The sequence below is a fragment of the Antechinus flavipes genome, chromosome 1, assembly GCF_016432865.1.
Source record: "Antechinus flavipes isolate AdamAnt ecotype Samford, QLD, Australia chromosome 1, AdamAnt_v2, whole genome shotgun sequence".
NCBI classification, from domain to species: Eukaryota; Metazoa; Chordata; class Mammalia; order Dasyuromorphia; family Dasyuridae; genus Antechinus; species Antechinus flavipes.
In genome coordinates, this window is record NC_067398.1 from 111,145,637 (window position 1) to 111,164,411 (window position 18,775).

Sequence of the window (18,775 nt, forward strand, 5' to 3'; positions counted from 1 at the left end):
AAAGGAAATGGGGTGGTTTTTCAATTCTTTCTCCAGCTTATTTTACAGATGAGGGAAATGAGGCAAATAGGGTTAAGTGACTTGCCCAGGGTCACACAGCTAGTAAATGTTGGAGACCAGATTTGACACTGGATCTTCCATTACTCTAGCTATTGTTCCTCTTTGCTACCTTATCCTTTTTTACTCTCATATAACAATGATATTTTCCTATATTTTAAAATGTTTTAATTTGATTTTGTGGATATTCCTGTTATCATTGCTAATCAGAAATCCCATAGACCGTAGCAGATGATCTTTGTAAACTATCAAGCTATAAGTTATACTTTTGGGGTGATTGGAAACTCTTTGCATTTACTTAGATTGAGCCTTATTTTGCTAATCCACCATCTGTGTCACATGATGATATGTTTTGCTGTGCATTCTTTCTAGGGACAAAAGAATTAAGCTCAGTCATGGAGGGTTGGATATATAGCTTAAGGCTTAATCTGCAAGGCACGTAATTCAGATCATGACTATGATGTACTCTGTGTTCTGGCCCTAAAGCTGAACAAAAGAAACTCAGGCACCTGTACTCCTGCCTGCTTTCCTCAGAAGCCTAATGTCCTGGGGACACACAAAACAAGCACAGGGCACAGAAAGGAACCCAAAGGTCATATGACCAACTCAGTAGATCCATTGTGAGGTTCCCTGAGGCTGTCCTGGCATTTTATTCCCACGCTCTTCTATGCATTACGTAGACAATGAGACTCACAAAGAATAGATAAGCTTTGACAATTATATATCAGTGATGGTCCACATCTGAATGCTTTCTCTGATCAAGGAGTGGACAAAAGTAAAAGTACTGATGGTTGTTCTATAGACCACTGAGACAGAAGGAAGACTCAGATGGGGAGTTTGATTAATAGATTGAAAATCCAACACTGAAACATGATATTGTGGCTAGAAAGGAATTTAACTAGCCAATTAGTCAGCAATAGTTAGAATTTATTAAGTGCTAATAATTTGAGAATGGAACTCAGGAGAGAATTAAAGGCTGGATAGGTAGGTCTAAGAATTATCTATATAGAGGTGATCATTGAACCGATGAGAACTGTTAAGATCACTATGTGAAATAGCATTGAGGGAGAAGAGAGGAAGGCCCAGGACAAATCCTTGAGGAACATATGGTAGATAAAGATCCAGCAAAGTAGGCTAAGAAGAAACAGTAAAACAGGTAGAAGGGTCAGAAAATAGCACTGTCATAAATCAAGATAGAGAGTATCTTGGAAAAGAGTGACAAACAATGTCAAAAGCTGCAATTATAGAGCTGAATCAAGAACCTCTGCCCCAGGCAGCTAGGGAAAAAATGGAAGGTAAGACAAAGCTACATTAAAGCTATCTACCTTAAAGAAAGGTGATGTAAATGAGGGTCAATTCCTCTACAAGAATTTCAGATCATGAGATCTGAGTCTTTGCCACCATGTACCCATTTATTCAAAGACTGAGAGAAACTGTTAAAAAAAAAAAAAACCTGCTTTCCTCAACAACTTCCTTTCCTGGTTCCTGTATATCCATAGGTTCTATAATGTAAACTTATGTGTCTTTGCTCAAACATTTTTGGTAACCTGAATTTTTGTTTCAGCCACAGAGAAATTAGGGAGTAGTCAGAGATGAATATAAATGTAAATTTAGGCAGCAAACCCAATCTATGTCTAAATGTCAGGAATTTTGCTAACTTAGGGCTCAGAGAAATTGTGACTTTTGATTTAAAGTAAATTCATAAGAGAGAAGTGAGTGTACATTAGGGACCATTATATATTTTTTAGAGTTAAAGAGCTAATTATTTTAACAGGGAATTCCAAGTGAATTCTGGTATTCCTTTCTTTTTTTGCTATATTTAGAGAAGATGATAAATTTGTACCTTATTTTATTGATGATTTCATCCATCAAAATGTGGAGGAAATGACAGGAAGAACTATTCTCATCCTGATTCTGGCCAACAAGAAGTTGCTGTTTGCAAAAGCAGAAATGTTAGGAATCTTGGGGAAACCTATCATCTTTAAGTTCATGATAGGGAAGGAGAAGAAAATTGGCCCTAAAAGATCATACAGAATATATTTGGAAAAAGCTCATTTCAAGAAGTTTAGAAAAAGGATAGGTAGTATCTAATGGATTAATATTTTGAATGAGAAATTGACTCAATAAGGCGACCCAAGGATGAAATTTTAAAGGCATGAAGAGAAATTGTTCTGTAAGAGAGTATGAAGGAGATCTGTCAAAATAAATAAACAGTGGAATAATAAGAATAAACGTGCATGAACAGGGAACTAAATCATGGGCAGATTCAGATTTTTAAAAGATATTACAGAATTTTGAGACAAATGTGAATAATTGAAAAGATGTGCAAAAGAATGTGATTGTGTTTTATGAGTGTTTTAGGAATGGCAAATGAGCTGAGGCTATTGCTAAATACTAAGGGCACAAAAAGAGTTCTTTTCTGTACATACATGTGGATGTACATACATTCATATGGTACACTTACTTTTTCTTTTTTAAGGCTATGTTGAGGTTAAGAAAAGACTCAAAGGAAGGCCAGGACCAGTGTTCAGAATGAATGAGATGATGATAAAAGATACTGGTGAGAAGACTGAACTTTTGAACTCTTATTTTATTTCTGTGAAACTTTTCAGTAATTTTCATTAGTTGTGTCATAATCTGAATCTTGAAGAGATGGGTTTTAATAGGTTAGGTTTGAAGACACTCTATCTTTTGGACACTGAAGATTTTTTGAATGTTGCTCATCATTTTTATAGATTTATGAAAAAAAAATTGGGCACAAATTGCCAAACCATACCATACTTGATATCAAGTGAAGCCCTTGTTAAACGTAGAGTAGTAAAATTCAGATTAGTCTAATTCATATGCCATATGATCTTGGGTAGATCATTTCCTTTCTTGATTGTCAGATTTCATCTCTATAAAATGAAGGAAATTAGAAATGATTTTAAGAACTTTTACAGTCTTAAATCTTATAGTCTTATGACCCAAGTAGTTTAGAAACACGAAATTTGTTAGATCAATTTGCTGGTTCATAGATTTTGAAATATAAAACATTCCTTATATATATTAGATTCCAGTGTCTAAAATGTATGTGCTATTTAGAATTTTCTTCTATCTTCAGTTGAGCAATAAGTATATATACATATATATATGTGTGTGTGTATGTATATTTGAAAAAATTGTGAAGTATCTAAAAATAAGCAATATTTCAAAAAGAAAGCCAGCACATGGATAGAGATGGCACATCTGGTAGTTAGCAGAGCTATATAGTTTGTTTCCAAGGAATGATGAGCCAAAGAACATTCAAAGCTGGCCAAATGAAAACTTTTTGTTCTTTCACAGTGACACCTGGTAAAATGATTAGTTTCATCAAACTAAAAAAAGAGCATTGGAATTGGGTGGTAAAATAATGCCCTGAGTGCCTTGTAATGCACGAAAATTCTGGAAGAGTTATTGAATTTTCAAATTCTGGTGGGATATTATACTTGAAAGACATCTTAGGTTGTTTTGACAGAGGAAAGAACTGAGGTACCACAACTTAAAAACTTACATAAAACTGGCATTTGAAGTGATAGAGCTAAGATTTGAACCCAGATTTTCAAACACAAGATGTTGTTTTCATTCCACTATAGCACACTGTTTATTTAGTCAAAACTCCTCATTTAATAGAGGTGGAACAGACCCAGGAAGGGAGGGAGCATGACATTCCCAAAGTCACATAGTGGTGGAGCCAGGATCCAAAATTGAGTGTTCTATAGCCATTTCCAGTGGTCTTGCTTCCATACCATACTATCTACTTTCATAATCTCAAGACACCTTTGAGAATAATAATTGTTTAATCAAGATTTCTTGAGCTGAAGCCTTATTTCTAGTTTATTCCCAATGGAATCTTGTTGGAATCCTTACTAACTGTTAACTAATTAGAGTTGATCTAATCTTACAAGAAGATGTTTTGGGCAGAACCTGAAACAAGGTACTAAGTAGAACTAATTAATACAAGGCTTGTGTTCACACCTTTACTCATTGGAGTTCAATGAGTTCATACCTCCCTTGACCTTAGGTAAGCCGCTTAATTCCAACTATCTCTAAACAAGCAAAAAAATTCACTTTCCCTATATAACACCAGCCCATTAGACTATGTATATAATATAGTAGAAATAATGTAATATTTGGAATCAGGAACCTTGAGGTCAAATTGTAATTCCAATATTTCCTGGGATGTTATGTGTGGTTATGGAAAATCACTGAGCTTGTCTCAGTCTTACTTTCATTTACAAAATAAGAGTAATAATATTTGCACTACTTCAGACAGAGTTGTGAGGAAAGCATTGCCTTATCTTTGGAGGCATAGGACCTCGGTTTAATTTCTAATCAATCATTTATCAATCAAATATTTATTAAGCATCTACTACTTGATAGTCAATGTAGAATGCAATAGAAATACAACGGTGGCTTTTTTTTTTAGCCATTTCTATCATGCCCACCATTCATGAACCATTCTGGAGTTTTTGTAAATGAATAAACTAAGGCAACAAGGATTATATGAATTGCCTTGGGTCATACATCTTATAAGCCTCTGAGGTCACATTTGATCTCATGTCTTTCTGACTCTCCTTAATGGTCAATACACTGAGCCACCTAGATAGGAGATACAAGTACAGAAGCAAAATAGTGTTTGTCTTCAAGAAGTCCATGTTCTAAAGTAGATGATATATACATATAAAGGCACACAAAGCACATATAAAGCATCCTTGTAGCCAAGTCACTTTTAACCTCTCTGGCCTTCAGTTTTTATTTGTAAAATGAAACTATTGGGCTTGATACTCTTCAACCTCTACATACTGCAATACCTAGCTACCCTTGCCTAAGCCTGTAACTAAGAAAAAATATACTTTATATATGTACATAAAAAGATAACTATATGTAGGTACAAAGCATATATATACATGTTTGTGTATTTAAAGAAAATATATGTGTAGGTTATGGCTAATGTTCAACAATAGATCATTATAATTTAATAAATCTAAATTGCACCTTCAAAAAAAAAATTAGGTTAATTGCTTGGGGAAGAGGATCTGCTTATATTTCCACAGGTGGAAAAGGCTAACAATGAGACTGTCAAAAGGACTTTAAAATCTTCAGCTTTCAGTTCCTGAAAAACCAGCAAGAATCACTGGATTCCCTGAGATGAAAAATTGTTGATGAGACTTTTTGCAGTACTTCAGAGCTTACAGGAATTATTAGATTCCTGGCGCATGAACTAATGGACAATGGATTCCTTATGGACTATTTCTAGGACTTATGGACATTTGTAAATTTTCAGGTCGATTTATGTTGTTACATTACTACTAGCCTGTGTTATATTAATTACTATGTGCTTATGTATTTTAAGCAATTGCAAGAATCATTGGATTTCTTGAGATGAAAGATTGTTGATGAGACTTTTGCAGGAGTTAAATTTTCATGTTGATTCATGTTATTTGTTACATTACCACTAGCCTGTGTTATATTGCTGTGTGCTTTTGTAAATTATGTATAATGCCTCCATATTGATGGATTTATGTATACCATGTATATCTGTTACAAAGTTCTGGCCCATATTGATGGATTTATGTGTACCCCCTCAGAAACTCCCTGTGTTTTAAAACAAAAGAAAGGGGGAGATGTTGGAATCCTTACTAACTGTTAACTAATTAGAGTTGATCTAATCTTACAAGAAGATGTTTTGGGCAGAACCTGAAACAAGGTACTAAGTAGAACTAATTAATACAAGGCTTGTGTTCACACCTTTACTCATTGGAGTTCAATGAGTGGATACCTCCCTTGAAGCTCTTTGGGCCAGAGAGCACTATGGGAGAAAACCCATAATCCCTCTCTCTGGAAGGAGCATAAATAGGCCAATGGGCCAGTCGAAGAGGTTCTTCAGAGGAAGAAGCTACAAGTCGAGATTTCACCGGAATGACATGAAGATTGGAGCTGGCTGGAGGCTGAAGAAAGCAGAGGCAGAAGCTGAAGGACCAGACCTTTGGATTTGGTGACACTCGGAGGGAGCTCTTGGAACCAAGCAGAGAGATAGGCCTCTAAGCTAACCGGGCTATATTGGAGATAATAAAAGATCTGAACTTTTATCACCTGGCTGCGCTTTTGAGAAGAAAAAGCTCACCACAGAATCTGAATGTCTTGAGCAAAAAAGATGAGTGCCAAGAGATGACTGTATATCTGCATAATTGGGATATTCACCAATATTTCTAGAATTATGGTAATTTCTTAATGTTAAAGTTGAGCCTAATGTGGAAAGGCCAATAGCTATGCCGAGAGAAGATTCCATTTTTGCAGATATCTGCAATCTTCCCATCACTATTTAGCAAGCATCAATACATAAGTTCATTTCTTTGCACTAGTTGATTGAATGTGTTTATGTAGTAGAAGCCACAATATGATGATGATGACGATGAAGACGACAACTACGGCAATGATGAAGGGAAAATGTGACATAAGTGGGAAAATTCTAAGGAAGCCCAAATTCAAATTTAATCTGTACAATTTATAATTTGTGAGTTGGGGAAATGACTTCTCTTATCCTTGATTTTTTCATCTAAAAAATAAAGGAATTGGACTAAATGATTTCCAAAGTCCCTTCTAACAAGAAATCTTATAAGCCTACAAGTAGTACTTGTAAGATGTGCCATCTATAGGGATTGAGGCATAATAGAAAGAATTGCTGAATTTGAATTAGGGAGACCTAAAATCAAAGTCTCTTTCTGGTACTATTTAGCTCTATGCCATTTGGTGAGTCATTTTGCTTTTTTGAAACTTAGTATCCTCATCTGAAAAATAAGGCTGAATTTTTAGCTGAATTCCTCACTCCACAGGATGGGGGGAATTCTGTCATCCTCAGAAACACTGCTTAAATGTGTTTTTGTTGTTGTTGTTGTTAATATCTCACATTGTGGTCTACTTACTTCAGAGGTTGTTTTGAAGAAAGATCTCTGTAAACCTTAAATTGCTTGTTTTTACTAGTTGCTACTGAGCAAGTTAGGAGACATGGTAGACAGACTGTCGGGCCTGAAGTCAGAAAGAGAAAAGTTTAAATCCATTCAAGTGGGCTTAGACACTCTCTAGTGATATGACCCTGAACAAGTCACTTCATCCTGCTTGCCTCAATTTCCTTATTTTCAATGATCTGAAAATCTCAAAGGGGATCATGAAGTGTTGGGCAGGACTGAAAAAATGACTAAACAATAATAACAACAAGCTGGTGCTACATACAAGTTCTCTTTATTAAGGAGCAGAACAGTTTGAAATAAATAAATTTGATTTGTTCAAGGGCTTCTTGAAGGCAGGGGTTCTTTCTGCATTCCTTCCTAAGCTCAGAGCTTAGCTCAGTGTCTGATATATGGTAAGTACATAGTAGACAGTTTTTGATTGCTCTAAAACATGACAGAAAATGCCAACTGTAGCACTCTGAACACGAGGACATTTTTACAAATAATACTAGGGTGTGATGACTAGGCATCCTGTCTACTCATTGTTACTCCCAACACAATGCCTGTCTAGAGTATTTGAAGACTTCTTTCAGTGAGGTCTATATATTAATTTACTGTTGCTACTATTACTAATAATAACAGCTAACATTTATATAGTGCCTTAATGTTTGCAGAATGCTATTCAAATGATCTTATTTAGTCCTGATAACTTTGTAAAGGAGGTGCTATTATTTTCTTCTTTAAGCATAGTGGATAGAGTACTAGATCTGAAGTCAGGAAGATTGATCCTATGAATTAAAATCTACCATCAGGTACTTACTCTCATGTGACCCTCAGTTTTCTCATCTGTAAAATTAACTGGAGAAGGAAATGGCAAGTCACTCCAGTATCTTTGCCAAGAAAATCCCAAATGGGATCACAAAATCAGAAATGATTGAAAAAATGACTATGTAGAGAAGAAAATAGCCTGACAGATTATGTGATTTACTCATGGTCACACAGCTAGTCAGTATCTGAAGGGTGATTTAAATCTGTAGCTTACTAATGCCAAAACTTATAATGAATTAAGCAAAAACAAAAATAACCCCCCACTCAAAAAACATTCAGTATCTTTATTGCCAAAATGAAGTCTGTGTTTGATTAAGGAATACGGAACAGCTGGGATAATGATTCATGAAGGTAAAAGAAATTTGGGTGAACTGGGGGTGAGGGATGGGGAATATTTGATTTAAAATTGAGAGAACACTGTCCATGGGAAGTGATAAAATTATAAGCTTCCTAAAACCAAGATCAAATATGTATTGATTACTTGAAATCTCAGTGGCTACCAGGATTTTTGAAAAAATAAGTTAATCTTAACATAATTCAAAGATTTGGTCAAGATAACCATTTAGAGGGCCAATGTCTCAGAGTGTTAAGAATTCTCAGATGTGACTATTATGGAAGATAGCAAAGTAGATTTAGGGAAACTTATTTATAGCATTAAGAAAACATAAAATTAAACCAAATGAACCAAAATGATTCTTACTTTGAAATGAGGATAAGGAAGATTGTGGTTATACTATCTTACCCTATTTTGACCCCAAGTTCAGCAACTGGGAAAATATATACATATATATATTTTAACACACTCTCTTCTCTCTTTCTGTCTGTCTTTCTCCCCTACATATAAATATATGGGTAGATGGGTGTATTTGTATAAACACACACACACACACACACACACACACACATAAAGAATTTGGTAAATTCTTAGAACTTAATTAGTTAAAACTGGGCTTAGATATTTCATTTAGAAGAAAGGGGAACAGAATGTGCAGTTACCCAGACTTGACCAGGTGGTTTATTAAAATGTTTGAAAAAAAGTGTAACTTTGCAGAATGAATGTCTTGAAGATTTAGCCATGATTATTATTTTTTATAAATGACTCATGACAGTGTTTGCCTCTCCTCTTTCTGCTTCTCACTTTTCTCTAACAGCAGAAATTCTTGTGGGTTTCTTTTTCTCTCTTTTTTTCCTCTTTGGGACTGTACCAAATTTTCTAACACTAGAAGATTGTTCCTAATGGAAATAAAAAAAATTCCTACCAGAGTTGGTTCCTATGCTGCTGTCAAGAACAAAATTTGTTTAAGAACCATGTCATCCTGCTTGTGTCCAATCCTGGATACCTGGTTGTGTCTTAGGAAACAGATTATTGGAAGAATAGGATGGGCCAGGGTTAGAAAACTATAATTTAGAATAGTATCTTTTTTTCATATGTCTTCCTCTAGTTTTTCTTTTAAAGAGAGAGTAAGATAAACAGAAGAAAAGAGAATAGAGGGGAATTACATACTAATCATAACCATGAAAATGAATGGGATAAATTTACCCACAAAACAGAAACAACTAAAATGAATTAAAACCCAGTATCCAGCAATATGTTCTTTACAAGAGGCATTTGAAACAGAAAAACACACACAGAGTTATAATAAGGGTCTAGAGCAGAATCCATTTTATTTCAGTTAAAGCAAAAAAAAAAAAGGGGGGGAGGGGACTGACATGATCTCAGAAAAAGTCAAAGAAAAATAAACCTAATTTGAAGAGATAATTAGGGAAATGACATTTTGATAAAAAGTGCCATAAATAATATATTAAGTTTTTTTTCCCCAAAATTTCTTTTCTCAAATATATTGGGAACGGAGTCATATTTATAGAAATAAAAGTCACCTAAAATATCAAAGTATATGAACAGGCAATTTATAGATGAAGAAAAGAAAGCTATTTATAATCATATGAAAAAATTCTTTAAATAACTATTGAATAGAAAGGAAAATTGAAACAGATGTCAGTAATGAAAAATGCTGGAAAAAAATGAGGGAAAACAAGTACATTAAATGAACTTTCGATGGAGTTGTGAACTGGTCCGATCATTCTGGAAAACAATTTGGAACTATGACCCAAAAGTTATAAAACTGTATCTTTAAAAAATAGCTTTTTTATTTTTCAAAATACATGCAAAGACAGCTTTCAACATCCAAACCCTGTAAAATTTTGTGCTCCAATTTTTCTTGCTCTCTCCCCGCTCCCCCAACCCCAACAACAATCAATAGGTCTAACAGGAACAATTCCTTCAAATACCCTCCTAAATCTATCATACTATACAAGAAAAAATTATTTCAAAAAGGGAAAAAATGAAAAATAAAAAACAAGCAAGCAAGCAAAAAATCTCTCTCTCTCTCTCTCTCTCTCTCTCTCTGTCTCTCTCTCTCTTTCTCTCTTTCTCTCTTTCCCCCCTGGAATTGACCTTAATCACCTCATTGTTCAAAAGAGTCAAGTCCGTCATAGTTGATTATCACATAATCTTGTTATCACTGTATATATAATGTTCTCTTGGTTCTCCTCACTTCTTTTAGCATCAATTCATGTAAGTCTCTATAGGCTTTTCTGAAATCAATCTTCCATTATCTTCACATCCCATAACTTATACAGCATTCCCCAACTGATGGACATCCACTTAGTTTCCAGTTCTTTGGCACCTCAAAAAGGGCTGCTAAAGAAACACTTTTGCATTATGGGTCATTTTTCCTTTTTTATGATGTCTTTGGGATACAGACCCAGTAGAGGCACTGCTGGATCAAAGGGTATGCAGTTTTATAGCTCTTTGGACATAGTTCCAAACTGCCTTCCAGAATGGTCGGAATAGTCCACCAACAATGTCCAAGTTTTTCATAACCCTTCCAAGATTTATGATTATCTTTTCCTGTTATCTTACCCAATCTGAGAGGTATGAAGTGGTACCTCAAGGTTGTCTTAATTTGCATTTCTCTAATCAGTTGTGATTTAGATATGAGTACCTTTTGATCCAGCTACTAGCTCTGTCCTTCAAAGACATAAAAGAAAAAGGGAAAGAATCTACATTACAAAAATACTTGTAGAAATATAAATGGTGGTAAAGATTTATGGTGGTAAAGAATTGAGAGGATACCCATCAACTAAAAAAACATCTGAACAATTTATGGCACATGATTGTGATGAAGTACAATTATGCTATAAGAAATGATGAGAGGAATGGTTTAAAAAACATGGGAAGACCTATGAATTGATGCAAAGTAAAGTGAGCATAATAAGGAGATTATTGCATAAAACAACAGCAATGTAATAATGATGACCAACTGTAAAACTTTACAACTATGATCAATACCAATTCCAAAGGATTTATTTTGAAAAATGCTAACCACCTCCAGAGAAAGAACTGATGAACTTTTAATGCAAGTTGAGGCTTTCTCACATTTTAACTTTTTCTTGCTTCTCCCACTCTCCACAATATGGATAATGTGAAAATATGTTTTTCATGATTTCACATGTGTAATTTATGAAACATTACTTTCCTTCTCAATGAGTGAGAGAGGGGTAGTAAGGAGGGAGATAATTTGGAACACAAATTTTCTTTAAATGTACATTTAAATAAATAGATATATTTTTAAAGTTTCTTTTTTTACACCAGGGGGCAGATACTGAAGAAAAACAGAGGTTTGAGTTGATATGCATAGTAGAATGTCTTTTTTCTTATGGTGGACTGAGATGTATTAACATCATTAAGAAAGTGTGGTTTGTCATACTAACAGTCCTACTTGTTATCTTTTGGAGACATATAAGGAAGAGGAAAAAGGGGGCAAAAGCATTTATGTAACATTTATCATGTTCCAGGCACCATGCTAATAGGTGCTTTTTACAAATTTATCTTATTTGGTCTTTACAATGACCTTGGAATATCGTTACTATTCTTATCTCTATTTTATAGTAGAAGAAACAGAAGGAAAACGATTTTTTAAAGTGACTTGTGGAGGATTCTGGGAAGATGGTGAAGTAGGTTGATAAATTTCAAAATCTTTCAATCCCCCCACAAATAGAACAAATTTGCACCTTAGTGCAAACATAGACTGGTGAAAAACCAAAAAGACTTGGGGCAGAAGAGGGGTCTTCCTGTTACAACTCAACAAGATCAGAAGACCCAAGGCTAGGATTAACCTATCTGAAGTGCAGACTCCTCTGGGTTAGCTCCACAGAAACATCAAGTGGGGATTCCTTGGGATAACTGTGTATGACTGAAGCCGCCCAGGCTCAGCAGGAACCACAGAGACTTTTACCTCCTGGATTGTTTGTCCACTGTGGGTTGGAGTCCCCGAAGACAAAGTAAACCTGGACTGATTAGGAACACTGGACTCAGCTCTGCTACTGAATCACAGCCCTGGGTGAGAAGGAACCAGCACCTGGTGAGTGTAGAAGCAGCAGGATAGGGGCACTGCTGGCTGTGGGCACTTGCAAGAGGATGGAACTCTTAGTTTGGGGTTTCTGGTAGGAACAGAGAGCTGAAAGGAAGCTTGAGGCATTGTGGTGCTTACACTAAAACCTCTTATTAAAAAAAAAAAAAAGAACCTGCAAAGAAAGAATCCCACTATTGAAACATATTATGGGAATAGGGAAGCTCAGGATTCATCTTCAGAGGAGGACTCTTTAGTAAAAGAAAAAAAAAGCTTCTACCCCCCAAAGTAATGTGAAATGGCTCTCTTCCCAGAGAGAATTTATAGAACTCAAAAAAAAAAAAAGAATTCAAAAATCAGATGAGAGACATTGAAGAAAAACTAAAGAAAAAATTAAAACCATCCAAGAAAAACAAGAAGATTGTGAACAAAAGTTAACAAATTAGAAAAGGAGGTACAGAGTCCCAAAGATAGAAATAACAAAAGAGATTATAAAGAATGAGAAAATAGAACAGAATGTGAAACATCTCATAAGAAAAGCAACAGATCTAGAGAATAGTTCAAGAGAAGAAAATATAACAATAATTGGACTGCCAGAAAGTTGTGATCAAAAAGAGAACCTTGACACAATAATTCAGGAAATAATATTAGAAAATTGTTCAGGAATCATAGAACATGAGGGGAAAGTAGAAATAGAAAAAAATCCAACAATCATCATCTCAAAGAGATCTTTTCTGGAAAACACATAGAGATATTATTGCCAAGTTTCAAAACCCTCAGATCAAAGGGAAAATTTTGCAAGAAACAAGAAAAATAAAACAATTCAAATACACTGGAGCCGCAATTAAAATTGTACAAGACTTATCAGCAGCTACAATAAAAGACTACAGGTCTTGGAATCATATCTACAGAAAAGCAAAACAAATCTGCGACAAAATATCATATCCAGCAAAATTATAATTTTGAATGAAGAAAGAAACAAATCTCCAACAAACTTGGAGATTTTCAGGACTTTCCATTAACAAAAGCTGAACTTAACAAAATTCGACACATAAGAGCCAATATCAAAGAGCAATTTTAAGGAACTCAACATGAACAAATTATTTAAACATGGACAAATTGTTTATTTTTTACATTGTAAATGTATACTTTATGTTTAAGATTTATATCAACAATAGGATAAGATCAAAAGAAAGATTGGCAGAATAAAGGTAAAAATAGTAATTATGTCATACAAATTTGAGATACAGAAGAGTAGACCTAGAGGCATGGGGGGTAGGGCTCGTAGTTTTGAAAACCTACTTATATTGGGAAGGAGTTCAATAGGCAACATTACATATATGCCATGAAGGATACAGCACCCTCCAAAATCTATAAAGAAATAAAGGAAGAGAGATAAGTGGATGAGGAAGCAAAGGGTGAGGAAGAAGATAAGGGAGGGATCTCTGGGTTGGGAGAGGTTAAGTAATAATAAGCCAAAGTATGGAGCAGAAATTAATGGAAGAATCAGTAGGAAAGATACATAATATGTATGTAACTATCTATGTCTATATAAGTATATTTTTTTTAACTGTAGTTTGAGGATGGTGGGGGGATGAAAGGGAGATATGTGTGTATATCTATATATGCATAAATAAATATATCTTTTATTAACCATAGCCTGCTTGGGAGTGGTGGGAGTATGAAAGTGGAAAAAAAGAATAATATAAGGTGGACAGCAGAGAACAAAAGAACAATTTATAAGGAAAGAAAGAAAAGATGGACACTCATGAATATAATTTCTTCTACTAACATTTATACTTTCTTAAGTTGGTAATTGTCATATATTTTGCATCTTCCCTAATCTATGGGGTACATGATGATGTTCTCTTTTTGTTTTATTTCATTTTGTATAGCCATTTTTAGTTTATTTTTTACATTTTTTTTTCTTTTTACTTATTCTATTTCTTCACAGGGAAGCAAAGTGTGAAAGAAGAAGACAAGGGTAGGGGGAAGTTAAGTAATAGCAAGGCAAGTTAGAGGTAGAATTAAAGCAAAAGGTCAGCAGAGATAGGAAAGATATGGGTGTCTGTATGTTTATATCTATCTATCTATATATCTATCTATATATATATATATAAATATATCCTTTCTTAACTATAAGAGGGAGATAGAGAGAATGAAAGAGGAAAAAAAGAATAAAATAAATAAGTTGTATAGCAGAGAACAGGAAGGATAATTTACAAGGAAGTAAAGAAAAGATAGACATTCATAAATATATATATATATACATATATATGTATATATATATACACATACATACACACACACACACACACACACACACACACACACACACGCACGCACTTTTTTGAACTGGTATTTGTTATCTATTTTGAAACTTCCCTGATGATCTGCTGGGCATATGACAGTATTCTCTTTTGTTTCATTTTGTTTTGTATTCCTTTTTTGTTTTTCCTTTTTCTTATGTTTCTTTAGATAAAATAAATTTGGAAAAAAAATAAAAAAAAAAAACAACATAGTGACTTACCCAGTCTGAGGTAAGGTTTGAACTCTGATCTTTCTTACTCTAGGCCCACTGTTAATCTTTCCAATACTCTTTTCATCTAGAGGATAATCTGGAATGAAGTGGGAAACCTGGAGTAAGTTAATTCACATTTCTAAATTTTATTTAACTTCTCTGCCACCTACTTCTCAAAATCTTTCTGAGGAAAGTATTCTATAAAACTGTCAAGTGCTATTGGAATATAAGCTATTAGATAAGAAGCTTGTAAGACATAAATCTTTCTGGTCTTGGCTACAATTTGCATAGAAAAAACAAAATCTAAGAATGTTGTGGATGACAGGTGATTGTGTAAACCTTGAAGTCTTTGCTATGTAATTATGGTAACTTCATCTCTATTAGTTTAAAAAAAAGTCTCCTTTGTTTCTCCAATCCCAAACAATATAGAGACTAGAAAAAGTTTAATGGAGAAGGGTTTCAGCATGAAAGGGAGTGGTATGTATTTTACTTTCTTGCATACGGAATATGAAACCTAATCTGCTTCATTTGTTTTTAGGGGGTCTTGGCTATGGGCCTCAGTGCAAGTCCATTGGAAAAGGCAGCTGCAACAATCTAGTGGTCACCAGCAGTCCCATGATGGTTCAGCGGCTGGGACCCATATCACCTCCTGCCAGCCAGGTCTCTACAGCATGCAACCAGATCAGTCCTAGCTTACAGAGGGCAATGAATGCAACCAACATGAATATACCTCCTGATACCAGGTCTTGAGTTATTTATTTATTTTTCTTTCTCTACAATAATAATGACATACCCCAAGAGTGTTTTCCCTCCATTTCCCCTATACACATGTGTGTGCATGCAATCAATAGTATTTCAATATATTTTAGGGGGATAACGTATATAGAATGTATGTTTGATCCATTAAAATCTTCATTGGGAGAAAGAGTTTTAAAACTGGGAAGCACATGATAGTTAAGTATCACCTAATCATAGAAGGGGAAGGGACCTTAGAAGCCATTCAGTTCCACTCATACCTGGGCAGGAATACATACTACAGCATCTCTCATGAGTAGCCATCTGGCCTCCACTTGAATATTGCTAACAATGGGAACTGTAATATGAATAGAATTTAGTAAAATTCAAGGAGAATTTTTCAGTTGCCTAATGATGGAACCCTGATTTGTAATTTTGTCAAGTCTCTTGTATAGAATGATATTAACATATGAACAGTAATTTTGTCAACAGAAATTTGAGATGATCTAAGTGCATATCTTCCCTGTTGAACATCTGTATAATGTGCCTTAATCATATTTATGTGTATATATGACTGCATATATATATGCATATATACATGTATGTATTTGTAGATTTACATGCTACTGCAGATTCATTTGCAGCATATCCTAGTATAGATCCCAGCACATAGTAGGTATTTAATACATATTTTAATTTAATCACTTATTCATACATTCAACAAGTATTTGTTACAGCACATAAAGCCTTTGTGAGCCCTGGTTTTAAGCACCAAGTGGGAGGGGGAAAAAGTCCCTGCCCTTCAGGAATTTAAAACCTAGCTAGGGAGATAAACTATACAAGAACAAGGCAGTAATTATAGCCATATCAACAATCTCACATTTATATAAAATCTCAAAGTTTATAAAGTGTACTCCCTTAGAATTGTAATTTAAGTGTTATGATCTTCATTTAATATGAGTAAGCATCCAATAAATGATATCCATTTCTTTCTGTTTCTGTCTCTGTTCCTCAATCTGTGTCTCTTTCCTTCTCTCCCTTCCCCTTCCCTCTCCTTTCCTCACTTCTTTCTCCTCTCCTTACCTCTCCCTCCTCACCCTTTGTCTGTCTCTGTATCTTTCTCTTTCTCTCTCCTGGGAAATTCTTCGAGTGGGTTGGATAATGGATAATGAAGGGAATGGGTAGTCATCTTCCACAGTTAAGTAATTTGAAGGCTCTGGGATTCAGTTTTAGAATGTGCTGTTATGCAATAAAATATATTTATTTTAGTGATTGGAATATATTTTTTCAGAATCTACTATTTGTAGAAAAAATACCCTCCCCCTGTTATTCTTTCTGAAAACATGGCATATTTCTTTGTTTCAGGAGTGGTTATAAAATCATAGAGCTCCAAAATGCTTAGTTTTTTTGTTTTTGTTTTTAAGAGGAAAAGAAAAACATACCAAATTTTTTTATAAGATAGAAGCTTGTTTTTTACCTGAGATATTTCATGATAGGAAGCTGCCTGTCATTTCTTCATTGATGGGTTTGCCTCAAGGGATTTCTCCAACTTCCTGAGAACTGCATGCAAAATTAGATGTGCTCATGGGATATGTGTCACTAGGAGCCCTTCATATTCCTGTCCATGCCATGTCCAGGTCTAAGCCTTGAAGGCAGAGTTCTCATAATCAATGGAACAGCATGACTGAAAGCATAGAAAATTCATGCCATGTAACTCTAGTAGTACCTTTCCCTGTGTTGGCCAAAGATAGATCATTATTTTCTTATTTGAGGCATATTTAATTTCTTGGAATGACTTTCTGTTTCTGAAAGGAAATTCTTTAAAGGTACATTGAGAAATTGTGTGTGTGTGTGTGTGTGTGTGTGTGTGTGTGTGTGTATTTTAAACTCTTCATGGAAAAAAATCTAAATTGTTTACCCTGTAGTAAGAATTTTTTACAGGGGGAACAAAAAAGCCCTTACTAGGAAAGGACACTTAAAAGAATGGAAAACTTAATTTTAAACCATTTTGGGGTAAGAGGCAGCTTTATTTGTGCTATTTAAAATGTATGTGCATGTTCTTATTAAGCAGCTTGAGGATGGAGAGCTAGTCAGTTCAACTTGAAGATATTTTGGTTTCTAGGGAGAAGTAGAAGATGAAAAGGAAAAAAGTTACCTTCATGCTTTACCCACCAAGGGCTGCCTGGAAAAAAATGAATAAAGAATCAAACAAACAAACCAATAAAAATGAACTTTTTGATGTGAGGTGTGACTGCTTTGCAGAAATACAAAATTTCTGCTGGTTATAGGAAAATCATTCCTTGTTCCACTCAGTGAGCCTCCTTGTCTGAAAGGACAAGAATCATATAGGGGATAGAAAATAGGACTTTATTCTACAGGGATTTTCAAAAGTCTTTATTTTGAGTATGCAAGTTCAAAACAGCACAAAGACTTTTGGGACACTTTATAAAGTCTTGTAAGCATGTCTGTAATTGTTATCTAAAAATGAAAAATGAGGTATATCCCAGATTATCTATTCATAGTGGCAAGTATTTTTCTCTGAGTTACTCACAAGCTAATTTGCTATCTTCCTGAATTTAAGACAATATCACTTAGGCAAGAGCCGAATGGAAATGATTTAGTGCATTTATATGGAATTTCTTACTTTTTAAAGTATTTTTCATACAACATTAATGTAGATTTTATTATTGTGAAATTCTGTGAGTTATGTAGGACATTATATTTATGTCCATTTTACAGATGATAGCTATGTAATGAATCTTCTTTATTTTTCCTTCCTTCCTTCCTTCTTTCCTCTTTTATTTTTTAATATTTGTTTTTTATATTGAATCCCATTTTTTTCTCCCTTTAGCCTCTTCCATACTAATTGAAAACAAGACTAATGCAATACCCATTATACATATTAAATAACTTTTTTTAAAAATTTTTTTTAACATTTTGAAATTTTGAGTGCATATTTCTATAGCACTTTAGATTTACAAAGTTCTTTTCTTTATATGATCCTGTGAACTTGGCTATGCTGTTCAAAAGACATGTAACCTTAAGGAAGACATTCCCCATTTTGAATTCTTGGTTCTCTCATTTATAAAATGAAAGCATTGGACTAGATCTCTAAGGCCCCTTCTTGATGTAGAGCCTGAGATACATTCTGAGTAGAGCAAATATTATTCTTCTCATTTTTCAGATGAAAACTCACTCAGGGTCATACAACTACTAAGCAAGAATTCTGGAATTGAACTGAAGTTGCCTGAGGT

At 34.4% G+C, this 18,775-nt stretch overlaps 1 protein-coding gene across 2 annotated transcripts in view; it reads left to right on the forward strand.

Moving 5' to 3' along the window:
• The window catches only part of GLIS3 (GLIS family zinc finger 3), a 615,465-nt gene that overhangs the window by 190,584 nt on the left and 406,106 nt on the right, over window positions 1-18,775 (forward strand). For both annotated transcript variants that reach the window (XM_051987896.1, XM_051987905.1), the window contains exon 3: window positions 15,325-15,529. In XM_051987896.1, the coding sequence (XP_051843856.1) occupies window positions 15,325-15,529 (205 nt within the window). The remainder of the gene's footprint in view (window positions 1-15,324; window positions 15,530-18,775) is intronic.